General features: G+C 37.8%; 1 protein-coding gene across 6 annotated transcripts; it reads left to right on the top strand.

Moving 5' to 3' along the window:
• On the top strand, window positions 1-22,574 carry NEIL2 (nei like DNA glycosylase 2). 6 transcript variants are annotated; one of them, XM_072634393.1, is made up of 6 exons: window positions 1-130; window positions 341-436; window positions 7,861-8,000; window positions 17,991-18,367; window positions 20,188-20,381; window positions 21,236-22,574. In XM_072634393.1, exons 3-6 carry the CDS (start codon window positions 7,863-7,865, stop codon window positions 21,562-21,564), a joined length of 1,038 nt encoding a protein of 345 aa, XP_072490494.1. In that variant the 5' UTR covers window positions 1-130; window positions 341-436; window positions 7,861-7,862; the 3' UTR covers window positions 21,565-22,574. The 6 variants fall into 6 exon arrangements, with proteins under 6 accessions (XP_072490494.1, XP_072490496.1, XP_072490493.1 ...); XM_072634395.1 differs by having other exon boundaries at window positions 3-130; window positions 344-430; XM_072634392.1 differs by having other exon boundaries at window positions 4-130; window positions 344-436.
• The last annotated feature ends 5,076 nt before the right edge of the window (window positions 22,575-27,650 follow it).

Below are 27,650 nucleotides of genomic sequence, written 5' to 3'. Positions count from 1 at the left end.
GAGGCTGGGAGCCAAACGCAGCTGCAGCGGGACCTTTCCACTGAGCTGTTTCCATCTGTGCTTCAACTTACCCCCCTTCTCCCCTCCCACTCCCGTGCCAGGGTCGGGAAGCCAGGGTCGGGAAGCCGGGGTTAGTTCGGCGCCTTGGGCTCTCGCCACCCTCTTCCCTCGTTCCCTCTCCTAAGGGACCCTCCCCGCTCCCGTTAGCCGAGGGTGGGGACTGCGTGCTCTGGGGAAATCCTTTGAAGGGCTTCCCGCTTCGTGGGGGTGGGGGGTGAGCTCAGGGCCGCGGGCGGGCCGAGCCTCCTCCTCCCCCTGAGCGCCCCCTCTTCGTTTCCAGCAGCCTCTTAGATCCAGTTCCACTCGAGCTTTGCAAGTTCTGGGACCCTGGACCCGCCAGCGGCCTCTCTGGGATCTCGCGTCGACTTCTGTAAGGGTCAGTAGAGGCCCCCCGCTCCCACCCACTTACCACCCACCTCCCAGAGGGTGCTGTGCTCTAGAGGTTTGCTTTGTGTGTGTCGTTTGCGTTTTGTCTTAGCCATTCGATTGTAACCTCTTTGAGGGCAGGAACTGCTTTTTTGCATTTGTTTATGTCATTCAGCGCTTAGCACAGTGCGTAGCGCATAGAAGGCGCTTAGTAAGTGTTCGTGGATTTGAATTATTGAAATAGGGATAATTTGGGAAGATCAGAGGCCTAGGGTTCCAGGCCAAATTGTACCACCGTGTTGTGGGCACACTTTTCTGTTTAGCCCAGCCTGAGGACAGGAGATAGTAGGATGTAGAGGTTTTCCGGGCCTATTTCGTGGTATATACCACACACTTTAATGCTTTACCCTGGGTGGGCCTGGAATTAGCCTTGCTTATCCAGGGTACATTCTTATACGGGTTTGTGTGGAGAAGGAAAGAAGTCGGTAAAGTATACATTTCTTGCAGTGTAGATTTGCTAAGATTTTTCATCTGCTCAGTAACATTTTTAACTGTCCATTCTCATCATAAATTTCGTTACTTTAGCATGAGAATCAGGGAGCATATATTCCAGGGCCTTCATTCTGTGCGGTGTAAAATATATAATTGGTAAGGTCCATTCTAGTTCCTAGCATTCTTTGATCCTATAACCCCATCTGTCTCCTTTGCTGGATCCCCTTCCAGATCTCTAACCATAGGTGTCCCTCAGGTTTGTGTTCTGGACCCTCTTCTGTATTAATTCACTTTGTGATCTCATCAATTCCATTGGATTTAATTGCCATCTCTATACTGATGATTCTCAGATATACCTGTCTTGCCCCAAAACTCTGTACCTCCAGTCTTGCACCTCCAAAAACCTTTCATCTTGAATTGGATGTCCAGTAGACATCTTAAACTTGATATGTTCCAAACAGAATGCATGTTTCCCTCTAAAACTTCTCTCCACACCACCCCCATCCAGTCTATTGCCAAGTCTTGTTGATTTCATCTTTGCCAACATCTCTCTAATATGCTTCCTGTAGTCTGAGAGTACCACCAATCTAGTGAAAGCCAGGATCACTTGATGCCTGGACTGTTGTAATAGCCTGCTGTGGGTCTGCCAGCTGCAACTAAAAAATGCTCTGTTTGGCATTCAAAGCCCTTCATAACCTGTAGTCAATCCTCCTGGCCCCCACTTCTCTTTCACATAACTTTTGATCCATTGGCATTGGCATCCTGGCTCTTCCATAAATAAAGACACTCCAACTCTTGGCTTCAGACATTTTTCCCATCTGTCTCTCCTCTGCTCTAATTACTGATCTCCCTGGCTTCCTCTAAGACCCAGCTAAAACCCCACTTTCTACAGGAAGCCTTTCCCAAGCCTTCCTAATTCTGGTGCCTTTTCTCTGTTAATTTCTTCAAATTTTTCCTGTATATAGTTTGTATGTGTTTGATTGCATGTTGTCTTCCCCATTAGATTGTAAGCTCCTTGAGAGCAGAGGACTAACTGTCTTTTGCCTCTTTTTCTATGTCTGGAGCTTAGTACAGTGCCTAGCACATGAAAGGTGTGTATAAATGTTGATTGATTGAAATCCCACAACCATATTGACTGGGTCCAGTATGAATTTGTATTATCCAATCCCAAGGGGGTTCTCTGTAGCTGTAAAGGAAAGTTTTTATTCTTCTTATTTTTCCCCTGCTCAGCTTAACAACTGTTCTAACCATTTCTCTCCTCAAGCCTTTAATATTCTGCCCATGATTCTAATAGATGTTCTTGATTCCTACTCTAAAAAGTAAGATAGAGGCCCTTTGCTATGAACTCCCTTTTCTTTGTTATTTGTTAAAAATCTCTGTCTCTCCTATCTCTTTATTCCTATCCTGAGGACAAAATGGTTCTTTTGTAATGTTTTTTTGCTGCCAAGTCCAATACACCTTCACTTGTACACTTTTTAAGGGGTTAGTTAGTCCATTAGTTGTTTGATCATTCCCACACTTCAATTTCTCCTTGTATCCAGGATTTTTTTCAAATATGTTCAAATTTATCTCGTTCTTTTAAAAAAAACCCTTCATTTTACCCTGTTGTACTCCTAAACTATTGCCGTAAAGTTGTTCTTTTACCGTCAAACTCATGCTTATGTATTTCCTATCATCATTTAATTCCTTCTCCATCCTTTGTGATCTGATTTTCAGCCCTATCAATAATAAATGGACTGCTAAATCTGATGCTTTTTCTTTCTTAGTTGTTATTTTCCTTAACCTCTTTAAAGTTTTCAACAGTGGATCACACCTTGCTCTTAGGTACTTTCTCCTTCCTTGATTTCTCCTTGTCTGTTTGCTCTGTCCTTTGTTCTGTTATCATTTTCTACTGCCCTCTAATCTAGGCCCAATTCTCTTCTCTCATATATCACCCTCTCTCCCTCCCTTTGAAATTCCATTTCTGTATGTCTCATAGATATTTCAAACTCAGCATGTCCAAGATAGAGCTTGTCTTTTTGTCTAAATATAGTGCCTCAAACTTACCTGCTTATGTTGTGTTCCACTATTTTAATCATAACATTTGTGTAATCTCTGACTCTTTCTCCCCCCATAACTAATTACTTGTTACTTTTGTGGATTCTATTTCCACAACACGTCAGGTCTCCTTTCTAATTGAACACTGTTCAGACCTACATTACTTGTCACCTGAAGTATTTTAACAGCCTCTCAGTTGGTGCCCTTGTTTTCTTCTGTTTCTTCTCTATAATTTATTTATGATGTAACCTTTTATATCTAGATCTTGTATCCATTTGGACTTTATCTTGGTGTATTGTGTAATATGTTGGTCTAAACCTAATTTCTGCCAAATTACTGGCCAATTTCCTTAACAATTTTTGTTAAATAGTGAGTCTTTCCTCCAGTAGCGATTTTTGGGAGGTTTTTTCAAGCACTAGTTTACTAAATTTGTTTAAAAAGCCCTCTTTTACAACAGGTATGATTATGTAAATTAAAACCACACAATAGCCACATCTGGGAAAACTCCTGAACTCTAGTTCATAACTTTTCTGGGAAGCATGAATTATTTTAGTCTCTGGAGTTAAGACTTATCACTACATTAATCAGAGTTCTTAAGTCTTTCAAAGTTGATTTCCTTTGCAATGTGATAGTCATTGTGAAAATTGTTTATGGGTTCTAGTCATTTGACTCTGTACCAGTTGGTAGAAGTATTCATGGGCTTCTTTAAAATCTTTAGTTATTCTTATAGTTTAATAATGTTCCTTTACATTTCCAAGCCATATTTGTTCAGCTTTTCCCCATTTGATGGGTACCAACTTTGTTGGTTTTTAATATATTTTAATTTAATAATTTAATATACCCATTTTTTGCTGCAACAGAAGGTGCTGTCTTTACATACTTTTGTGTTAATGAGTCCTTTCCATTGGTGTTGGGGGGCATAGGTCTAGTAGTAGGGTTAATTGGGTATTCATTTTAGTGACTTGTGGGGTATAGTTCTGAATTGCTTTCCAGAATGGTGGGACCAATTTAGTATTTACAAAAGTGTACTCCTATACTTGCCTTTCTATAGCTTCTCCAACAATTCTCATTTTCCCTTTTTTGTCATCTTTGTCAATCTTGAGGGGAATGAGGTGTAAAAACCTCAGAATTGTTTTTAATTTGCATTTCTCTTACTAGTGATTTCTTACCTAGTTATTAATAGTTGGCCTTTCTTTTAAGAAAATCCTATTACTAGTCTTTGACCATTTACTTATTGAGGAATGATTCTTTTTCTTTTGTATTTTATATCAACTTGAATATCAGATCGTTATCATAGAAGCTTGCTCCAGAGATTTTTATGCCAGTTAGCTGTTTCCCTTTTAATTCTAACTGAATTGCTTTTGTTAGTGCAGAAACTCTTTAACTTTTATGTAATTGACGTCCATTTTTGACCAATCTTTGTCCAAAACTCCTCATTTGTTGCTATGAAAGCTCTGCTTCCTAGCATCTTATTTGTTCATGATGCAACCTTGTATATTGAAACTATGTGTGGAGATGATTATGCTACATAGTATGAGATACTAATCTAAGTTTAATTTCTGCCACATTACTTTCCAGCCCAGCAGTGTTGGTCAGAGGGTGAGCCCAGATCCCAGTTATAGGTGTGCTTGGATTAATTGAATTCTATGTTACCATGTCAGAATCCTTCTGGAGCTTTGATTTTAATTAGTATTATTGATAAACTCTACTATTTTTAAAATAGAACCAAATAATTTTGATGATTACTGTTTTGTGGACACGTAATGGCTGTGTGATAATAGGCTGACTTTCCTTAGCTCTGAACAGATGTTATTTCCTAGAAGCTTATATTTTGGGGTTTAGTGGACAGTAGGTTATTGAAGTCCTTAATTTCTGATTCTTCTATTTACTTTTTTCCAATGATCTATATTTCTAGTTTCTAATCAGTACCAACTAGTTTTGGTGACAGCTTCTTTATGATAACAGTTCAGAGTCTAGTAGTTATTTACCTTGATATTCTAGATCCTTTGTTCCTTCAAATAAACTTTGGTCATTTATCTTGCTCTGTAAAAATATCTCTTTGATAGTTTGTTTGGTATAGCATTAAGTCTGCAAATAAACTTGAGTCATTTTATTATGCTATCACAGCCCAACCATGGGCATAGAATACTCATTCTATGAATAAAGAAGCTATTTACATTTTCTTTACTTTTTTTTCCCTATGCCTTTTTAAAAATTTTATTAATTTTATTTATTTTCAGTGTTCTATAATCACTACCATATAACTTAGATTTTTTTCCCTTCCCTCCTCCTTCTCTTCCTCCTCCCTCCCCGAGATGGCATACAATTTTATATAGATTCTACACGTACATTCCTATTAAACACATTTTCCCCATAGTAGTGCTGTATAGAAGAATTAAAATGAATGGGAGAAATCATATAACAAACCAAAACATAATACAAAAGGAAATGATCTGCTACATTCTGCGATTGAATTCCATAGTTCTTTCTCTGGATGTGGAAGGTATTTTGCCTTAAAAGACCATTGAGACCATTGGGAATTTTTTTAAGTCCTTGCATTGCAATGAAGTTCCAAATCCACCAGAAAAAACTCGCACCCTGTGGTCGTTGCTGTGCACAAAGTTCTCCTGGTTCTCCTCCTTTCCCTCAGTATCAGATCATGTAAGTCTTTCCAGGCCTCTCTGAAGTCTTCCTGTTCCTCATATCTTATAGCACAATAGTATTCCATTACATTCATATACCACAATTTATTCAGTCATTCCCCAATTGATGAGCATCCCCTTGATTTCCAGTTTTTGGCCACCACAAAGAGAGCTGCTATAAATATTTTTGTACGTGTGGGACCCTTTCCCATTTTTATGATCTCTTGGGGATAGAGTCCTAGAAGCAATATTGCTGGGTCAAAGGGTATGCATATTTTTATAGCCCGTTAGGCATAGTTCCAAATTGCTCTCCAGAATGGTTGAATCAGCTCACAGCTCCACCAACAACGAATTAGTGTTCCAACTCTCCCACATCCTCTCCAACATTTATCATCCTCCTGTTCTGTCATGTTTGCCAATCTGATAGGTGTGTGGTGTAGTACCTCAGAGTTGTTTTGATTTGCATCTCTAATCAATAGTGATTTAAAGCATTTTTTCATATGACTATAGATAGCTTTAATTTCTTCTTTTGAAAACTGCCTGTTCATATCCTTTGACCATTTATCAATTGGGGAATGACTTGTATTTTCGTACATTTGACTCAGTTCTCTATATATTCTAGAAATGAGGCTTTTATCGCAGACTCTAGCTGCAAAAATTCTTTCATAGTTTTCTGCATCCCTCTGAATCTTGGTTGCATTGGGCTTGGTTGTGCAAAAACTTTTCAGTTTAATGTAATCAAAATTATCCATCTTGCATGTCATAATGCTTTCTACCTCTTCTTTAGTCAAAAATTCTTCTCCATAAATCTGATAAATACACTATTCCTTGCTCCACCAATTTGTCCATAGTATCAATCTTTATACCTAGATCGTGTACCCATTTGGACTTTATTCTTGTGTACGGTGTCAGGCATTGGTCTATGCCGAGTTTCCGCCACACTGTTATCCAGTTTTCCCAGCAATTTTTGTCGAACAGTCAGTTCTTATCCCAGAAGCTGGGGTCCTTGGGTTTATCAAACAGTAGATTGTTGTATTCAATGCCAACTGTGTCTTGAGTACCTATCTTATTCCACTTGTCTTCCCTTCTATTTCTTAGCCAATACCAAGTGGTTTTGGTAATTGCTCCTTTATAATACAATTTGAGATCTGGTAGCGCTAGGCCACCTTCCCAGCCTTTCTTTTCATTAGTCCCCTTGATATTCTGGACCCCTTGTTCTTCCAGATGAATTTTGATATTATTTGTTTCTAGCTATGGCACTCAATAGTAAATTAATTTAGGTAGAATTGTCAGTTTTATTATATTGGCTTGGGCTACCCATGAGCAACTGATGTTTTTCCACTTACTTAGATCTGACTTTATTTGTGTGAAAAAGTGTCTTGGAATTGTGTTCATATAGTCCCTGGGTTTGTTTTGGCAGGTAAACTCCCAAATATTTTATAGTGTCTACCCTAGCTTTAAATGGGATTTCTCTTTCTATCTCTCGTTGTTGGGTTTTGTCACTAATATATAGAAATGCAGAATATTTGTGCGGGTTTATTTTGTAACCTGAAACTTTGCCAAAATTGTTTATTATTTCACCACCTAGTTTTTTATTTAATTCTCTAAGTATATCATCATATCATCTGCAAAGAGTGATAACTTAGTTTCTTCTTTGCGTATTCTAATTCCTTCAATTTCTTTATCTTCTCTAATTGCTACAGCTAACATTTCTAGTACCATATTGAATAGTGTTGATAATGGACATCCTTGTTTTACCCCTGATCTTATTGGAAATGCATCTGGCTTATCTCCATTGCATATTTTTTTTTAACTAAAAATTTTTATTTTTTTCAATTAACAAAATCAGACTATTCCTCTTACACCCCACTTCCACCTATGGGGAGGGAGAAAAGGGAATTCTTGTAACAAATATGCATAATCTATCAGATCAAATTCCCTCATTGATTATGGCTCACCCCAAAATAAATATGTATGTTTTATGTGTTTTTATTTTACCCCCTTAATAGACTGTGAGCTCTATGAGGGCAGAAAGTGTCTTATTACTCTTGATCTCACTGGGTCCTTTACTCTGTACATTAATTAGAATCTTGAGATATGTTGGATCCTGTCTCAAGTGCATTAAAGAAGAAAGCACTGGACTGGTAAGAGGCTCTGCCACCAGTGGGAACCTGGGTCTCAGTTTGACATTTTAGGTGCTCTCTAAAGCTCTGCAATAGAGAATTGCTGACTAGTAGTTTTTGTTTTCCTTTTCTGCCGATAGGAATGCCGGAAGGGCCATCTCTGAGGAAGTTCCACCAGTTGGTGGCTCCATTTGTGGGTCAGCTGGTGGTCACTGTAGGGGGCAATAGTAAGAAGATAAATCCTAACATGCTAGAGATGCTGCGACTCCAGGATTCACAGGTAGGTGGGTTTGTAGGACACATATTTGATATCATTCTGATACCTCATACTCTCAGATTAACTGGCACAAGTACTTGTCTGCCAAGCTATCTTAACCTTAAAGACGACTCTATTCCTACAGGTAAGCACTCATTATTTGTTGGACGCTTTGCTTGGGATACAAAACCAAAATGAAATACAGCCCTTGACCTTACATTTTACCACAGAATTCGCAGGGTATGATTTGCCTAGTTACTACGTCTATTCTCATGTTCTTGCTCCATTTGGGAAAAGATAGCTGTAAAAATTTTTTTCTTATGGTATTATTTCTTTTAAACCTGGATTTTATTGCCTATTTCATTTGGCTACCCTGTTTCCATTTAAAATTCAGGTCAAAGGCTCACCAGGATGTCATGGTGAAGCAATTTATACACATATCATATCTTGACATGCATTGATGACCACTATCTTTTCTCTGAGTGTTTTTGTCAAGGTTCTCTCTTGCTTCTCTCATCTTTATCTCATCCTCTAGTTTCCCTTAGGATATACCTTGGGTGCCATCTCCTTCTTGATTTTTCCTTCTTCCCCCAACTGATAAAGCCTTCCCCTTCCCCCCTCCCCCCATCACCTTTTATGACTTTCTATATGTACTTGGTTCTTTTTGGTAGTTAAACTGCAAATATCTTGAGGGCATAAGTGTTTTCACACACTTTTTTGGTATGCTCAGTGCCTGACACACAGGCCCCTAATATAATGCTGGCTGGTTTTTAAAATGTGTTTTATATACATTAGGACTTTGTTTACTTTCTCCACAATGAAAGGATAAAAGTGCCATGTTTCCTTGGAACTTCTGGGGTTTCTTCAGCATGAATCCTCTGTATCCACATACTTGCTACCTTAGGGAGAAAAGGAGCATTCCTCTAAATCTTTTACCTCCTTGAGGACAGAGGTTAACTTGTACTTTGTGTATACATAGGTGCCAATACTACATGTTATATGGGTCACTGCAAACCTCTCCTTGCCTTTCATACTTGCTTGAAGGCAATGTTCTCAGTCTTTTTCTTTTCTTTTAATACTTCTCTTGCCTAATCCTTTTGCCTAATTGCTCTGTTGATGTTTTCCATCATTGTGCTAAGATTTCATTACCTGGAGTTTCCTGACACTTTTATTTTTGGCCAGTTTTTATCCTTTTATTAAAATTGAGAGGGAAATCTTCATATTTACCTTTAATTGGCAGGCTATGTATTCTTTTGTAAATAGTAGTTTATTCTTTCCCCAATTATATGTAAAGATAATTTTTAGTATTCATTTTTACAAAATTGAGTTCCAAATTTTTCTCCTACCCCTTCCCTCCCTTCTTCCTAAAACAGTAAGTAAATTTGATGTAGATTTTATACGTGCAAGCATGTAAAATATTTCTATATTAGTCATATCTGTGAAAGAAGAAACAGACCAAAAGGAAAAGACCATAAAAAAAGTGAAAGTAGTATGCTTCGATCTGCATTCATAGTTTTTCAGTTCTTTCTCTGGATGTTGATAACATTTTCCATCATGAATCCTTTGAAATTGTCTTAGATCATTGTATTGCTGAGAAAGAGCTAAGTCATTTGTAGTTGATCATCACACAATGTTGCTGTTATTGTGTACAATGTTCTCCTGGTTTTGGCTCATTTCACTTTGTATCAGTTCATATACGTCTTTCTGGGTTTTTCTGAAATCGGGCAGGCTATGTATTCTTGTTGTACCCTAATAAAAATAGAAGTTGACCGCAACAAGAAATTCATTTATTTAACTTTGCCCATCTTATATTCTTGCCACTTGTCTCTAGCTATTTTTTTGTATTTACCTGATCCTTTGACCCTGAAAATTTTAGGAATGATTGGATTATTGTCAATTGGGAAATGTTATCAAGTGGTAAGACTCAGCTTGCCAGGTTTAGAGAAGGAAGGTCATACCAGAGGTAACTGAAGAAACTGAGGTGGGTGGCTTGAAATGGGGGGTTATAATGAAGACGCTAATCTGAAGTCTCTTAATGAGCATTTGTTGATTATCCATGGTGCTAGGCTTGACCAGGGCAAGTACAAATGAAATGCAAGAGAGTTTCTGAAATAGGAATTTAAAGCCAGGTTTGACTGTAAGTCAAACATTGATAAAACAGGCTATCAAATGTTAATTGATACTTTATTAGGAAATAGCTGAGCATACTCAAAGAAATGATAGTTGGGTTAATCTGCAAAGATTTTCTGGATTGAGGAATTATTTTAATTGTGAAGTCAAATTTAAACAAACCCTATGCATCTTGTATTTCAACTTTTTAAAAGATTTACATGAACCTATAAGTTATAGATAACAGATATCACAGCTTAGCAGTTGCTTCCTCTGTTTCCTTGTCCATTTAATCTTGTTTATATATTTTTTTCTTTTTATGTATTAATACTCCATGTATAGACTGAATTTGTTTTTCTTGATAATGGTAGCTTGTATTATTACATATAACTTTAAATTTACTTATATTTTATTTGAGCCTTAATAACAACCCTGTGAAGTTAGTGCTATTAATATTATATGTAATATTAATAATTTGCAGGTGAGGAAACTGAGACTTGAGATATGTCTTGCTTGGGGTTATTCAACTACAAAGAGTTTGAGGCAGGATTCGAATTCAGGTCATCTTGATTCCAAGTTCATTGTTTTATCCACTATTCCACCTAACTGCCTCAATAAAGTCTTATTTCACATATATAAGTTTTTGCATAATAATTTTCATGTGATCATATGCTTTATAACTGAGAAGGACCTTTGAGCTGTCCTAGGCCAACTCCTTTATTTTACAGATAAGGGAACTGAGTCTCCAAAGGAAAAGTAGCCTGCTCAAAGTTATCTAAGAATTAAGAGGCAGAGTCAAGATTTGAACCTGGGATGAAATTCTTTCTATTTATTCTTAATTAAATTGTGATGTTACATTACATTGATTTACATCACCAGTTCAGCTGTTCTGTATTTTTTTGGGCATTTAGATGGTTTTTCACCTCTTTCTGTGACAGAAGAAATGAATGGTGGGAATAAGCAGACCACACAGCATGTTACCAATAATAACTTGGATGCCAGAAGTGATGTAAAACTTAAAATTAGGTACATAAAGGTTCATACCTTTTTGATGCAGTAATGAAAGAAAGAGAGGTCCCATGTATGTAATACAATATTTGTAACTGCTGTCTGTAGTAGCAAAACAAGAAACAGAACCTCACTGACTAGAGGGCAGCATAACATTTTGTGAATGTTATTCTGTGAGAAATTTATAAATACAAAATAGTCAAAGAAATATGGGGAGACTTAGATGAACAGATGAAGAGTGAAGTAAGCAGAACTTCTATTCCAAAACTCCTCAAGTTCATCTCTTTTATTCCATTTTGTGATAATGAGGGAATCCTTGTCTTGTGGAATGATTGTTTTCTCTTTGGCCAGTTCTAGTTTTAAAGAAGTCATCCAGATCTGGGGTAAAGTTTTCATCTTCTGTTCTAAGGTATTCTTCTTTCCATTCTTTTTTCTTAGCTTTCATTTAATTTAACATTATATTTGAATTTTTTTGTGTCATTTCTTTCAGGTTCTCTTATGTTTTCAAGTCATATCTTTTTCTGAAGCTATAGTTGGACTTTTTGTGGTGTTATTCTCTTCTGGGTTTACCAGCTGGGCTGCTCTTGATACTTAGTCATCTTTTTTTTTTTTTTTATTCATTCCTATCTCCAGCCTTAGTTTCCATACTGGAGCTGTATGACTGAGTCAAACTCTGCTACTTCTCATAGTCTTGGATGATATGGGCAGGTCTTGCTTGTTCATGGATGTGGTGGTGGCTAAGACTTAGCCCCACCTGTAGAAATTCAGGTTTTGGCTCAGTGTCCTAATGGTTCACCTTAGGTTTGGGCCTTGCCCCTTCTCAGTCTCCTATTTGTATAGTTCCAAACCTGAAACTGGCTCTATACCTTGCTATGAGCCTGATAGGCCCCAAGCAGATATTTTGGGTTTTGCTTGTAGGCCTCCTGGAAGACCCTTGCCTTCTCTGTCTTTCCCCTTTCTCTTGCTGTGGCTCAGATGTTCCCTTGTTTTCTGATACGAGTTTGGGTTGCTTTGTCTCTGGATAGAGATCTGGCACTCCATTCGTTACATTCTGTTGTCTCTTTATTGCCTGTAGAATATAAACTGGCTTTTTTTAAATTCAATTTTATTTTCAGATCTTCCTTCTTTTTTTTAAAGTTAATTTGTTTCCAGTTTTCAAGAATCACTTCCATAAGTTTTAAATTTTCTCCCCCTTTCTCCCTCCTTCCTCCCCGAGATGGCAGGCAGTCTTATATGGGTTCTACACATACGTTCTTATTAAACACATTTTCACATTAGTCATATTGCATAGAAGAATTAAAATGAATGAGAGAAATCATGAGAAAAACCAAAACATAACATAAGACAAGAGTAAACAGTCTGCTTCATTCTGCTTTCCAATTCTGTAGTTCTTTCTCTGGATGTGGATGGCATTTTGCATCAAGAGTTCTTATATTACTCTGAAGGGCTAAGTCTATTAGAAACAGTCCTCACATGTTGTAGCTGTGACTGTATACTGCGTTCTCCTGGTTCTGTTCAATTCACTTAGCATCAGTTCATGTAAGTCTCTCCAGGTTTTGCCAAAGTCCACCTGTCTGTCATTTCTTATAGTATAATAGTATTCCATTACATTCATATATATCACAACTTGTTCAGCCATTCCCCAATTGATGGGCATTCCCTCATTTTCCATTTCTTGGCCACCACAAAAAGAGCTGCTATAAACATTTTTGTACATAGGGACCTTTTTCCATTTTTATGATCTCTTTGGGATACAGCAATAGAAGTGATATCACCAGGTCAAAGAGTATGCACATTTTTATAGCTCTTTGGGCATCGTTGCAAATAGCTCTCCAGAATGGTTAGATCAACTCACAGTTCCACCAACAATGAATTAGTGTTCCAACTCTCCCATATCTTCTCCTATATTTATCATCTTCCTGTTTTTGTCATATTAGGCAATCAGATAGGTGTGTTTTGGTACTTCAGAGTTGTTTTGATTTGCATCTCTAATTAATAGTAATTTAGAGCTTTTTTTATATGACTATAGATAACCTTAATTTCTTCCTCTGAAAACTGCCTATTCATATCATTTGGCCATTTATCAATTGGGGAATGACTTGTATCCTTGTAAATTTGATTCAGTTCTCTATCTAATTTAGAAATGAGGCCTTTATCACAGACACTAGTTGTAAAAATTCTTTCCCACTTTTCTGCTTCTTTCCTAATCTTGGTTGCATTGACTTTGTTAGTGCAAAAACTTTTCAATTTAATGTAATCAGAATTATCCATTTTGCATTTCATAATGTTTTCTATGTCTTATTTGGTCATAAATTTCTACATAAATGTGACAAATGATCTATTCCTTGCTTCCCTAATTTGTTTATAGTATCAACCTTTATACCTAGATCATGTACCCATTTGGACTTTATTCTTTTTTTTTTTTTTCTGTAGCCATTGGGAGCTTTATCGATGCAAAAGCTGCAGCCCTGAGATTTAGCAAGGAGCTAAACAAAGGCAAAGATATAGGAAACGGACCAGACTTATATAGGATGATTTTAGGGTTTCCTTGTGGGGGATGGAGGGCCAGGGTAAGTCTTGCAAGGTAAAGGCACAGGGTGAGGACTACGAATGACACAAGATAAGGAAATCCCATTCCCCATGATGAGGGGTGGGGCCAGGGAATTTTATGTTCCCCGAAGGATGAGGGGTGAGGACAAGGGATTATATGGTCCAGGATAAGCGGAAGTTGTGGTAAGGGGAGATTTTAGGGTACCAAGGGCTTCACAAAGTTAGTCAATATTATTTTAACTCTTAGGGCACTGTTTCTATCCACATCATTTCCCCACTCAACCACTAGGTAGGAGAATTCTTTCTGGTAAAGGAGTGAAGGTCATGTCTTCTGTAGCTGCTTCCTGCTGAACAGGGGTGAAGAGTCCACTTCAGGGACCAGAATAGGTTGGGGGGGGGGTGTGTGGTGATCAACTTGCGGTGCAGAATGCAGTGCTAACTGAGTCCAGTGGAGAGAGGCAAGCCACTTGGTGACATCAAGGGCAGGGGTTGGTACCCTATAAGTTGCTGTGGGTGAGAAGACACAAAGCAAACCAGGAGTTTAAACAAGCACAGACCAACTATGTATAAGAGCGGGTAAAATGACCAATAATGGGGTCACAATGAGGGGAAAGAAGGGAGAGAAACCATGACCCCCCAGAAGGAGGTAGGGGGAGATATCAGGCTGGAGTGGATGTCTCACATCTAAGAAGCTGCCTGCAATATCCTTTGAGTGCCCAAAGAAAAATTCCACTCAGGGTCTTCAGGAAATAGGGGGAGAGCTATGGGGAGTAAGGTAGTATGCTGGGCAAGACGATGACAAACCCAGCAATCATGTACTCTGCCTTGCCCCACAGAGTCCTCTATTTGAATTAAGGCATTAGAGTTCCAGTCCCAAGGAAGCAGGCCTAACCCTTGGTCCAGGGTGGGAATCAGGAATCAGTGGACTGGAAACAGAAGTGGTTCAAGGTGGGGTTGGACTTTATTCTTGTGTTTGGTGTCAGGCATTGGTCTATGCCCAGTTTCTGCCATGCTATTATCCAGTTTTCCCAGCAGTTTTTGTCAGACAGTGAGTTCTCATCCCAGAAGCTGGGGTCCTTGAGTTTATCAAACCAGTAGACTGCTATAATCATTGACAGCTGTGTCTTGTGTACCTAACCTATTCCCCTGATCTACCCCTCTATTTCTTAGCCAGTACCAAGTGTTTTTGATGATTGCTGCTTTATAATACAGTTTGAGATCTGGTATGGCTAGGCCACCTTCCCTAGCATTTCTTATCTTTAATTCCCTTGATATTCTGGACCTTTTGTTCTTCCATAAATTGACTTTTAAAGTCCTTTATAACTTTGCTCAAACCTCTTTCCATCCACATTATATTATTACTTCTCTTCTCATACTCTGTATCCTAGCCAAACTAGTCCTCCTTCTGTTAGTCAAATACAGCACCGCATTTCGAATCTCTGAGCCTCTGCACTGGGTGACCTCTCTGCCTGGAATGCTTTCCTCACTTCCAAATTAACAGAATCCTTCCCTTCAGGACAAAGCTGTAGTGCCACCTTTTACATGAAACTTGTCCTGATTCTAATACCCTTCCTCCTTGATGACCTTGCCTGCGTGTGCCTGCCCCGCCCCCCCCCATCAGTTCTTTGAGAACAGGGACTTTTCATTTTTGTCTTTGATCCCCAACAGCTATGACAGTCTGACATATGGTAAATTACTTAATAAATGATTGCTGTTTGAATGTACATGGGGCAGCTGACCTAATTATGATCAATTTTGGTGTACAGGTGATGAAACATAGCTTTTTCATGTTGGTAGAGGGGTAGGAAACTAAGTGTGGAATGTTGCATTTGCTGCACTACTTGGTTTACTTAATTGTCTTGGAGTTCTGATTTTATTGGAGAAATGATCCTGGTGTTTAAAAAAAAATCCAAGGCATAAAATTTAAGTAGTAATGTGAAAGACATAGTTAGACTTCTATAAACCAGAAAGGAGTTGGGCTGGTCATATCTGTAAAACAGCACTGTTAGGTTTGATAACCTCTAAGATCCCTACCAGCTCTAGATAACAGATGGGGATAACCATAAAACAGTCATAAATTTAGTCTTTAATTGCATTATTAAATCCTCTATGGAAAATTTAGACAGGAAAGAGCACCCAGGAAGGGAATCTGGTTGGCTTGCCTTCTGCACCTATGAAAGAGATAGTTACCCATTTGAAATACTAGATACAGTAAAGAAAACAAGTAGCTCTTGTATTCTCTTTTGATAACATCCCAATAATAGAATTTTTGGCTCAAAATGACCTTTTTCCTATAGTTCTTACAATATACTACCAAACTGTTAGAATCCTTTTGAAGAAAAATTTGCCTAATATTAATGCATGAGAGCATCATGAGAATAATGTTATTATTAGGTGGGGAAGGACTGTATAGGTAATATGAAGTCTTACTGATGGGGTGAACAAGGTCTTAAAGAGGAGCTGTAGGAAGTGGCATATACAGTGGTGATGATAGGAAATTTCACTTCAGATATTTTTCAAGTTCGAATTGAATTCACTCCAACATTGAGATTCCTCTAGTGCAGGACCTGGAACATGGTGAGTGCCATCTCATGTAACAAAGCTAAAAAAAGAGGGGGGAACTGTTAGCAAAACTTAAAGTATGTGCCATATTCTTAAGTGGCCCCATTTTACTCTTCTCCTTATATTCTTCCTGAAGTGTTTTTCTAGCCACATGTACCCATTTTTACCCCTTTATTCCAAATGGGACTCTCTTTTCAGTCCTACATACTTCTCAAACTAGTCCACCCACCCCAACCTTGGAGAAGGTGTTGCCAAGTTTGCTCTTCTTTGGTGATTCATGAACTGTGGCATTATGTTAATTCATAGATCATTTCAGTTGAAAATAGACTGCAGATGTCTTTTCATTGGTCTCCTTCTGTGTAAGCAAAACTGATTTATGTTTTAAATCATGTAGGTCACTTAACTGATATGTGGATGACCCACAATTCTTTAAGTTACAAAATCTTAAAATCCTGGTGTTGTACATTAAGCTTCCTTATTTTCCCCCTTCCATCAGTGGAAGCTGAGAGCAGCTAGCTCACCATTCTCCATGTAATAATATCCTGCTGTTATTTCCCCTAAATGAGCTTATCCCTTTTCATTTATCTTTTACCCATGCTGTTTTTCACATTTTAGCCACATTTTTTGCTTTCTCCTGTAGTTTCAACAAGTTGTCTGATGAATTAGGAGAGGGGTTACAAAGCTGAAAACAGTTTTCTCTTTCATGTTTTAATGAATCTGTGATTCCATTTCTGTAGGTGCTGAACTCACTCCAACTTTGCAGATTGCAACCCATCTAGATCCTAGGCTTAATTCTGCTCTTGCTAAAAATTTGACATCCTATATAACTAAACCTCTTCAAGCCTAGCTGGGCTGCTCCTTAAGTTTTAAAACATAAGCCTGTATTCAAAACCTTTCCAATTTATCATCTGTTAGAACTGTGAAGGCTACAGCCTTCAGGAACCCAGCGTCACCTTCATACTATTTATTCAGTATTTCTTAAAGACCTTCAAATCTCAAGTACAAGTAGACAGATCAACTTTTTAGACTTCTGTTTAGACATTCTGGTGTTACCCTCTCTGTATTGCTAAAAGTATGTTTGAGTTGTATCAGTTGAGCATTCAACCAGTATTGATTGAACCTTCACTAGAAAGGATCTGGGCAGAGTGAAAGATCATCCCTTCTCTTAGATTTAATCCTCATTTAATTTAACTGCTTAACAAGAATCTGAAGTAAAAAATAGAAATGATAATTCCCAGAGGCCCTAGTCAGGGGAGCAAATTCAGACTATAACATTTCCCCCTATATCTAGCTTTTACAAAACCTGGATACGTACTACAGTATATCAGTTTTATTTTGGGTGGTGCAGCCTACATTTGGACCTGTGTCTACCAATACAACTTCTTTTATTCCAGTATAGAATTGTGAAGGAAGGGGCACATAATCTTTGGATCATACTTCTCTGCTGAGGAGCAGTTAGGACATGGGTGGCCAAATGGAGAATCCTGGGAGGAAGCGGAAGGTCCTCATTTTAAGCTTAGGAACCTGCTATAGCTATAGCCATATGTTCTTACAATGCAAGAAACTAATATTTCATTGCATTAACAGAAGGCAGTATTTGATTAGCTCTCAAATAAGAAGAAAAGGCAGTATCTGCTAAGGAATTCAGAGTAAGAGTGTGGGACAGAGGATGCCACAAAATGTGGGAAAACAAAAATCTTCCATTGGGATACATTCCCTAGACATATCTTCTGTAGAGTGTTGCAAGATTTGGCTAGTGAATTTCAACTCTGTTATTCCTCCTAGGTCCATGGAAAGAATTTATATCTTAATTTTGGCCTAAACGAAGACTTGGGGCTTTCCGACAGTTTCTTATTGCCAAAGCATCTCCAAAAGGAAGTGAAACTCCCGAAAGAGATAAGCAACCATAAACTTGAATCTACCTCATCTACCTCAGGGTTAGATGGACAAGAAGTTCCTGCCTCATCTTCAACCATTAAAGCCCTTGAGCTTGGGGAAGAAGAAAAGGAGCCTCTTAATGAACCTTGGTGGCTAAATACTTCCCAAAATTCTGGGCCTTGGCTTTGCTTCCATTTTGGTATGTTTGGTAGCGTTCGGGCAAGCGAATACTCCAGAGCCACAAAACCCAACAAGAAGGGAGACTGGAAGGACCCCTTACCCAGGTATTAGTTTGGTCAAGGTGTTCTGAAAACTAAGAAGAAGGGGGTGAGATGTCTGAGTGTCTGACTTTTGTCTGTTTGTAAGTATATATTTTATTTTCTTTCGCAGAGGAGGTAGCATGTTTATATAGGCTAATCAGTGCACTAAGAATTCAAATCCAGGTGCTAACCTAAATTTGTTGTAAAGTTTTTGGAAAAGTCTCTTTATTCTTTATATATATGTGTATATGTATATATAAAACTTTCCCTCAATTAACATGTAAAGACAATTTTAAACATTCATTTAAAAAAATTTGAGTTCCAATTTTCTCCATGCATGGTGCCCTCTACTCCCTTAATTGAATACTTTGATATAGGTTATCCATGTTCAATCATGTAAAATATATTACCATATTAGTCATGTTATGAAAGAAGACATAGACCCAAAGGGGAACCCTCCACAAAAAACAATACCCAAAGTGAAAAATAGTATGCTTCCGTCGGTGTTCATTTGCCATCAGTTCTTTCTCTGGGGGCATTTTTCATCATGAGTCCTTTGGAACTATATTGGATCATTGCATTGCTGAGAGTGGCAGTCATTCGCAGTTAATAATCATACAATATTGCTGTTACTAGTGTTCTTCTGGTTCTGTTCACTTCCCTTTGCATCAGTTCACATAAGTCTTTCTGAAATCAGCCTGCTCATCATTTCTTATAGCACAGTAATATTTCATTAAAATCATATACCACAACTTGTTCAGCTATTCCCCAATTGATAGGTATCCCCTCAATTTCCAATTCTTTGCCACAATAAAAAGAGCTGCTGTACATATTTTTATGCTTATAGGTCCTTTCTCCTTTGTGGGGGGATATTGCTGGATCAAGGGTATATAGAGTTTAATAGCCCTTTGATCACAGTTTCAAATTGTTCTCCAGAATGGTTGGATTAGTTTTCCCAGCATCAACAATGCATTAATGTATTAATTCTCCCACATCCCTCCCAATATTTACTATTTTCCTTTTCTATCATGTTAGCCAATTTGACAGGTGAAGTCACTGTTTCTTTAAGAGCTGTGGGGTTTTTTCCCCCCTATTTGTAAAATGAATTAAAAATTGTTTTTTTCCCTGGTAATGACTCAGTAATAAATTGGTTGAAAATGTGAGGGTCCTTATGAATACCTAGTGATGTCTTCCCCTAATCCCCTCCATTCTTGTTATTAGCACTTTTTTCTGGGTAGTTTGAAATATGAGGTGCTATGATTCTTTATCCTCACAGTGCCTCTAGGTGTGGGAGAAGAGATAGGTATCCTGAAGTGGTTTTTTCTAGCGTTTATATGCCTGTTATGATGGAAAGAGCACTGGCCTAGCAAGGTAGACACCATAAAGAGGGATTGTCTCAGGAAGTAATAGCAGAATTTCAGCTTTGAGGAAGCCCTAAATGCTCTCCTGTGTTTAGCACTCCGAACGAAAGCCACTGCATTCCTCTGCCTGTTTTAATTTTTAATCTTTATTTTGATTAGTAGACATCAACAAACAGGAACATTTCAGTATACAAAGAAAAATAAAAATTGCATATGAAACATCCTGTGTTTGTGACATGAGGTTTTTAAGTAACAAAATTGCCTTCTTTGTGTCCTCTTCTGAACTTTCTGTTTTATTCTGTGTGTTTGTTTTTAGTGTTTCACTGATTTTATTTTTTCATGGTTTCTTGTTTCATTCTTGTATACCTCTCCCAGACCCTTTTGTATGTAGTAAGTGTTCAACAAATGCTGCTCTGTTTTGAGCTCAGCTCTGTTGATGGTCTGCCTTCTGCTGTGTTGATAAATTCTCTTGTCGTCTTCTAGGTTGGTTCTGCACTTTGCAAAGGGCTTCCTGGCATTTTATAATTGTCGGATATACTGGTGCTTGGGACCCATGGTCAAACCATCTTCAGATATCCTGTCCGAGGAGTTTGATCGAAGGCAAGCCTTGGAAGCTTTGAAGCAGGCTAACCCTGTCTGTTATACTCTTCTGGACCAAAGATTCTTTGCAGGCCTGGGTATGGCTGGGCCAGAAGGGGATTTCTTTGTTTTAAAATGTTTAACTATTTTTTATACCATGTCCCCTTTTGGCAGTTTGGTGAAGCCTATGGGTTCATTCTCTGAGTAATATTTTTAAATGCTTAAAATAGGATTACAAAGGAAACATATGCCCTAGAACAAGGTATAATAAACCATTATAGAAGTGGAAAAGGCACTCATGGAAATGAAGGGAGGTAGAATGCTCTGGGAGCACAATGTGATTTGCCACATTCTGGTGGCATGTGTTGAGAGCTGATCATTATGCTACTAATGGGAGGAAACTTGCCTGGTTGCAGCCATAGGCTGATGTTATTTTTTACTTCATTCTTATTCCCCTTAACTTTTTTGGGGGTGCTGTATCTATGTTATCATGATACCTCTGAATAGAGAAATCTCCTCTGACTCTGCAATTTAAATCTTAGAGAGGTTCCTAGGGGCACCAAGAGGTTGAGACCTACCTATTGTCCAATGTATTGTATCAGAGGCAGGAACTGGATTCAGGTGGATTGGAGGTTGTTCTCCATTTGGCCACACTGTCTCTTTCTTTGTTAAGTATTATAATCTCATGTGGGCAGCTCACTACTAACTAGCTTTGATCTCTCCTTCCCTCCATGAGTTCAGAGCATCAGTGCTCTTGTTTTAAGGCAAGAGTCTTCCTCAGGAGAGGGACTTGCTCCAGCTGATCACTCAAAGCCTTTCTCCTTGGGAATTGAGATAAATTAGCAAGTCCAATACCCTTCTACTACTAATATAATTTGTAAATTTATTTATATGCCTGTTTCCTCATGTTTGTCTTTTTTTTTTTTTCTCCTTTCATCTTCTTGGTTTGTAGGAAACATCATAAAGAATGAAGTTTTGTACTTGGCCAAAATCCATCCCCTCTCTTTAGGTTCTTGCTTAAGTGCTCTGAACCTTGAGTCCTTGCTGGATCATGTTGTGAGTTTCAGTGCTGGTTGGCTTCAGAAAAAATTGGAGGGGAAACCACAACACCATCTGATCTACCAGAAAGAGCAGTGTCCTGCTGGACACCAGGTCATGAAGGATAGCTTTGGGTCTCCAAATGGTTTTCAGAGACCCACCTGGTGGTGCCCCCATTGCCAACCCAAGGTGACACCAGAAGAGCCTAATGAAGTTCAGGCCACTAAGGAAGAGCTTCCCTAATGTACTTCATATACCTGTGAAAAGAGACTGTGTTTCCCCCTTTTCTTTGGTGCCAGTTGATCTATGTTAAATTTGGGTGGGGCTTGTACAAAAGGGAACAGAAGAAAGTTCAGATGGAAGTACAGACAGCAAGAAGAATTTTGAGGGTAAAATGTGGAATTATATACTTTTTTTTTTTTAAGCAAGTGCTCGGAAATGTAGGTTTACATTTTCATGCAATTCTCTTTTTGTGTCCTTTCTACATAGAAATACTTCTTTTATGATATTTAAGTTCAGAATAAAAAGGTAAATGGGGTAGGTCTTATTCAAGAAGTTTCTAAGGTGTTTGTTTGGGCCCTCTTTTCTTGAGAGGTTTCTCTTTTTGAAATGTCAGTGATTAATAAAGGGTGTATGCAGCTGGCTCCAAATGAAAATGCCTTTTGCATGTAGAAGTTTTTTGTTAAGAAAGATACCTAAGGGGTCAAGAAAGCTATCTGGCCCTACAGGACAAAAGAGAAGACGGAGACAAGGACAGGGAGGGAGGATAGAGGAGAGAGCAGATAGGTCACAGGGGCAATTAGAAAGGTCGGGTTTGGGGGGGGGAGGGGATAAAAGGGGAGAAAATTTGTAACCCAAAATTGTGTGAAAATAAATATTAAAAGTTAAATAAAAAAAAAAGAAAGATACCTAGCTAAATGTTGATATTTCAGTTGCACCCTTAAAAGAGGAAAGGGATATATTTTGACAGTAGTTAAAAGAAAAATATCCTAGGGTCAAAGTTCTACAGTTAAAATACAGACATTTGCAAAATCATCTGTGAATCTAATGGATGTATTTGTGATTCCTTTGAGGTTTATTTTTTTCTCTGATGTTATTTAAAAATTGAAACATTAATATTTACAAAGCCCCTGCTCAAGATCTAGTGCCTATCCTGATATTGCTCTTGAAGCACAAAAATAAAACTTAACCCTTTACCATTGACCACCTTGTTTTTTCACCAATAAAACTTGAAGGCAATGTTGAATTCTAAAGTGATCTGTGTTCTAACGTTATTTACCCTTGAGTTCCCTTATCCTGGAAGCCTTTTTTCTCATTTTAAAAATGAATTTCATACATGTACTACCTTCCCAGTATTGTTGAACAAATAGGACTATTGCATATGATTTTAAGTAGAAATAGAATTTATAATTAGTTAACCAAGAGTATATTATAAAGGTTCGCTTTTAGCGCTTACATAGAGACCTGTAAGCCAGAGTTATCCTATCCTCTTAGTATGTAGAGCTTGGCCATATTAAGAAGACAGTCTTTGGTTATTTAAACTATACCTCCATTTGAAGGAGTGGGACTGAAACAAACCAGCTACTCATTAAAAAATATGGTTGATGAAAGGTCAACTCTGTTTGACTTATTGATAAGTAATGTGAAGACTTCTTGTTGTTCAGTTCTTGTTAAGGACATAAATGCCCTTTGGAAGTCAAACCTAGTCTGAGCTGCCTGGTGCTGTCCTTGAGAGGGGCTCTACAGAGTACTATCTTTTCTGACCTTAAAAAATTAGGGTTACAACCTCAAACATTCTAGGTTTCCTTAGCTTATGCATCCAATCATTGATCAAAACCCTTTTTGAATCTTGTGTGAACTCTAGTTCAGGCTGTCTTCTCACCTGGACTATTTGCAATAGCTTTTTAACTGTTCTCCCTGCCTCAAGTTTCCACAACCACAGCAATCCATCTTCTACTCAATTGTCAAAGTGATGTTTTTTCTGAATTGTGAGTCTGACCTTGTCACTTCACTTCTCATTGAGCTCCAAGGATCAAACATACAGTCTTCTGTTTAGCATTTAAATCCCTTCATAACTCAGTCCCAGACTTAGATTTTATACCCCCCCCTTCCCCCCAAAGTCCACAGTGTAGTTGCTCTGGCCTTAGACATCACCCTCTATTGCTCATCTTTATGCCTTTGCAGTCTGTCTCCCAGGCCTGGAATGTTCTGCCTCTTCATTTTAGTCTCTTTGTTTCCCTGATTTCCTTCAATACTTGACTCAAATCCCATGTCCAGCAATTGATCTTTCCTGGTACCCCAAGCTGCTAGTGTCTTCCGCTCTGAGATTTCCTTCTATCCACTCTGTATATATCTTTTGTGTGCCTTGTTTTGTACATGTCTTCCCCTATTAGAATAAGCTTTTTGAGGGAAGGGACATTTTTTTGCCTTTTTTTTTTTTTTTTTGTATCTAGTTGTTTGGTTCTTCCTGGAAACATTCATTCATCTTCAGCCTGTACTCTTGACTCTTGCCTTTCTCTACTGTTGCCCCCCACCTTCTTTTCTTTCCCCTTCCTCATCTTTCATTTCCCTTTTATGTGTTGTCTTCTTTCATTACAATGTAAGGAGCACTACTAACTTTTTACTTGTATTCCAGCTCCCAGTTCCTGGCACATAGTAAGCACTTCATGTTTGTTCATTAACTGCCTACTTTGTTGTTTACTTGGTCAGCCTTTCTCCATGACTATAACCTAGTGGTGCGAGACCAATTTCCTATTTTGTTCACATTCCAATGTGATAATTGTAGCTTAGAATATATACATATAAATGCACATGCATAAATAACAAAAGGATCGTATATATCTATCTCCCTTTGTAAAGTGTTTTTCTCACAACAGTTCTGTGAGGTAGTCATAGGATCCTCATTTTACAGATGATAAATGGAGGTTAAGTGACTTACTCAACCAGCAAATGGTTGAACCTTTTCAGTGTTCCGCTAAACCACACTGCTTCTTCACTAGTCCTCAGTCCTGAAATTATGATTAATCTGAATCCTTCATGCTGTAGGTTAAAGGCCATTTCTTTTTGTTACCCTTTCATTGTACAATGTGCTTAAAACCCTTTGAGTTGGACTTGTATATCTCTTTTGCAAGTTTAAAAGTACCTTTGGCATTTCCTTGAGACCTTATTTTCTTAACTCCTAAGGTAGTGATGTCACTTTTCAATAAATACTCCAAATTTTCCCAAATTTGGTTACTCAGTCAATAAACATTTGTTAAACCTTTATTGTGTTCCAGGCACTGTGCTAAGGGCTGGAGATACAAAGAAAGACAAAAACATTATCTTTACTCTTAAGGAACTCACATTCTGATGGGGAAATCAATCTCTAAAAATTTAGTGAATTCAAGATACACAGCTGTGGACTCAAATGGACATAATGTACTTCAGGAAACATTTCCACAAATTCCAAAGAAATCATCTAATTCCTGAGTGTACCTAGGACTACCCTTAGCTTCCATTTTGAGGCAATTTGTGGTATAAAACAGTATATTTGATCCATCAAGCATTCCTTAAAATAGTTGTTACTCTCTAACCCTTCAAATCCTTTAGGATTAGCCAGAGAAACTGCCACCACATCATTGTTGATCTTTTTAAATGCCATAATAACCTTTTATCTCTGAATAGATAATATGGAATGGGCCCTTCCCAAATATCAGTCACACCTTTTATCCTTTAAAAAATAATTCTTATATCTGTAATTATCAGAAACATTTAAATATATTAAAGAAATGAAAAAGTATTTATTAAGTAAGTATTGAGGATACAAATAGGAAGGAGACAATTCCTGCCCGTAAGGAGTACACTTTCTAGTGGGGAAGACAACATGTTCATGAAGATATACTTTCTTAAGGGATACAATAAGATAAGTAACATGAGTCTTATGTATTTTTCTGAACTTTGCATTTTTTGGGGATTGTGTTGCTAATAGTAATAGAACCAGCATCAGAGTCAGGAAAGCTTGGGTTCAAAGTACTCATCTCTACCCCTGCAAATCCTGACTTTGAGGCACTGAACTGACATACTTTAATCTCTTAATGCTTAAGGCAACTAAGACTAAATTGTCAAAAAAAAGTTCTAATTTGCATGGATAGACCCTTTCTTCCTGAGAGTTTTCTATATCCATGAAACCACAGGCCTTGTTCCAAAAAAAAATCTCACCAAATTATTGACGTACTTAGAAGCGTTTATGTTGGTCAGCGTTTCATTTCATATGTGTCTAAGTCTATTCATCTTTGTCATCATGGTACAGTAACATACCCCTGCTTATCGACTTCCTGCTTCTTCCAATTACCCTGAGAATCAAATGAGATTTGAGTACTTGGAAAAGTACAACGTTTCACAAACGTGAGATGACATTATTCCTTTGCTTTGTTTAATAACAATGGTTATCCTCAAGATGGCCTCATACCCTTTCTTGAAGAGAGTTCCTTATGATCTTATTATCATAGGTGAAACTACGTCTGGAATCAAGAAGCCCCAAATTAAAATGCAGCCTCAGACACTTACTAGTTGTGTGATCTTGGACAAGTCACTCAACCTTATTTGCTTCAGTTTCCTGAGCTGTAAAATGTGAATAATAGTACCTCTCTTGCAGGGTTGTGAGGATCAAATGAGACCACATGGCACATAGTAGGTGCTATATAAATGCTTATCCTGCCTTATCAAAGAGAATATGCTTTTCTTTCAAATTATTCTCCATAGTTAAAAAAAAAAAAAAAAGGCAGTGTGACCCAGTGGATAAAGTTCTGGTCCCAGAGGAAGGAAGATGTGGAATCAAGGGTAGTCAGCCCCTGACAACAAACTGGCATTGTGACTCATGGCAAGTCACTTAAACCCCAAGGGAGGTAGCATGGTATAGTAGAAACTGGATTTGGAGTTGAGTTTCAAAGATCTAAAGCTGAAATGGATCTGAAGAAGTCATCTAAATTAACCCCATCGTTTTATTTTTTATATATAAAATTTTTATCTTATTTTTTTTCTCAATTACATGTAAACAAAAAATTTTAAGTTTTGAGTTCCATAGTCTTTCCCTCCCGTAATTCCTCCTTGAGAAGGCAAGCAATTTGATATAAGTTTATACATATACAGTCATGCAAAACGTTTCCATATTAGCCATGATGCAATAGAAAACACAGACAAAAAAATCCAAGAATATTAAAGTTTAAAATATATGCTTCAATCTTCAAACCCTATCAGTTCTTTCTCTGGTGGTAGGTAGTATTTTTCAACATAAGCCCCTTGGAATTGTGGGATCATTGTATAGCTGAGAACAGCCAAGTCATTCACAGTTGTTTATCATACAATATTGTTATTTCTACGTACAACATTCTGCTTCGGCTTACTTCACTTTGCATCAGTTCATGCAAGCCTTCCCAGGTTTTTCTGACAGCATCCTGCTCATTTCTTATAGTACAATAGTATTCCATCACAATCATATACCACAACTTGTTCAGTCATTCCCCAGTTGACAGGCATACCCTCAATTTCCAGTTCTTTGCCACTATAACAAGAGCTGCTATAAATATTTTTGTACAGACAGGTTCTTTTCCTTTTTTTAAATTTTTTTTTGGAGTTTGAGACCTAGGACTGATATTGCTAGGTCAAAGGGCATGTAGTTTTATAGCCCTTTGATCATAATTTCAAATTGCTTTCCAGAATGGTTGCATCAGTTTACAACTTCACCAACAATACATTAACGTTCTAATTTTTGCACATCTCCAAACTTTGTCATTTTTCTTTTTTGTCATATTAGCCTGTCTGACAGGTGTGCAGTGGTGCCTGAGACCTGTTTGAATTTGCATTTCTCTAATCAGTAGTGAATTAGAACATTTTTTTCATATCATCTGAAAATTGCCAGTTCATATCCTTTGACCATTTATCAACTGGGGAATGACTTGTATCCTTATAAATTTGACTCAGTTCTGTGTTTGAGAAATAAGGCCTTTATCAGGGAAGCTTGCTGTAAAAAAATTTTCCCCAGTTTTCTGCTTTCCTTCTAATCTTGGCCGCATTGGTTTTGTTTGTACAATACTTTTTAAATTTCATGTAATCAAATTATCCATTTTATATCCTGTAATGTTCTCTATCTTTTGGTTGATCATAAATTCTTTCCATATTCCTAAATCTGACAGGTAAAATATTCCATACTCCCATAATTTGCTTATGCTATCAACTTTTGGGGCAGCTAGGTGGTACAATGGATAGAGCACCAGTGCAAGAGTCAGGAGGACCTGAGTTCAAATTTCACCCCAGATACTTGACACTCACTAGCTTGGGTGACCTTTGGCAAG

The sequence above is a fragment of the Notamacropus eugenii genome, chromosome 1 (assembly GCF_028372415.1).
Source record: "Notamacropus eugenii isolate mMacEug1 chromosome 1, mMacEug1.pri_v2, whole genome shotgun sequence".
Lineage (NCBI taxonomy): Eukaryota > Metazoa > Chordata > Mammalia > Diprotodontia > Macropodidae > Notamacropus > Notamacropus eugenii.
The sequence above is the reverse complement of the archived record's forward strand: the minus strand, read 5'-3'. Positions and strand labels throughout refer to the sequence as shown.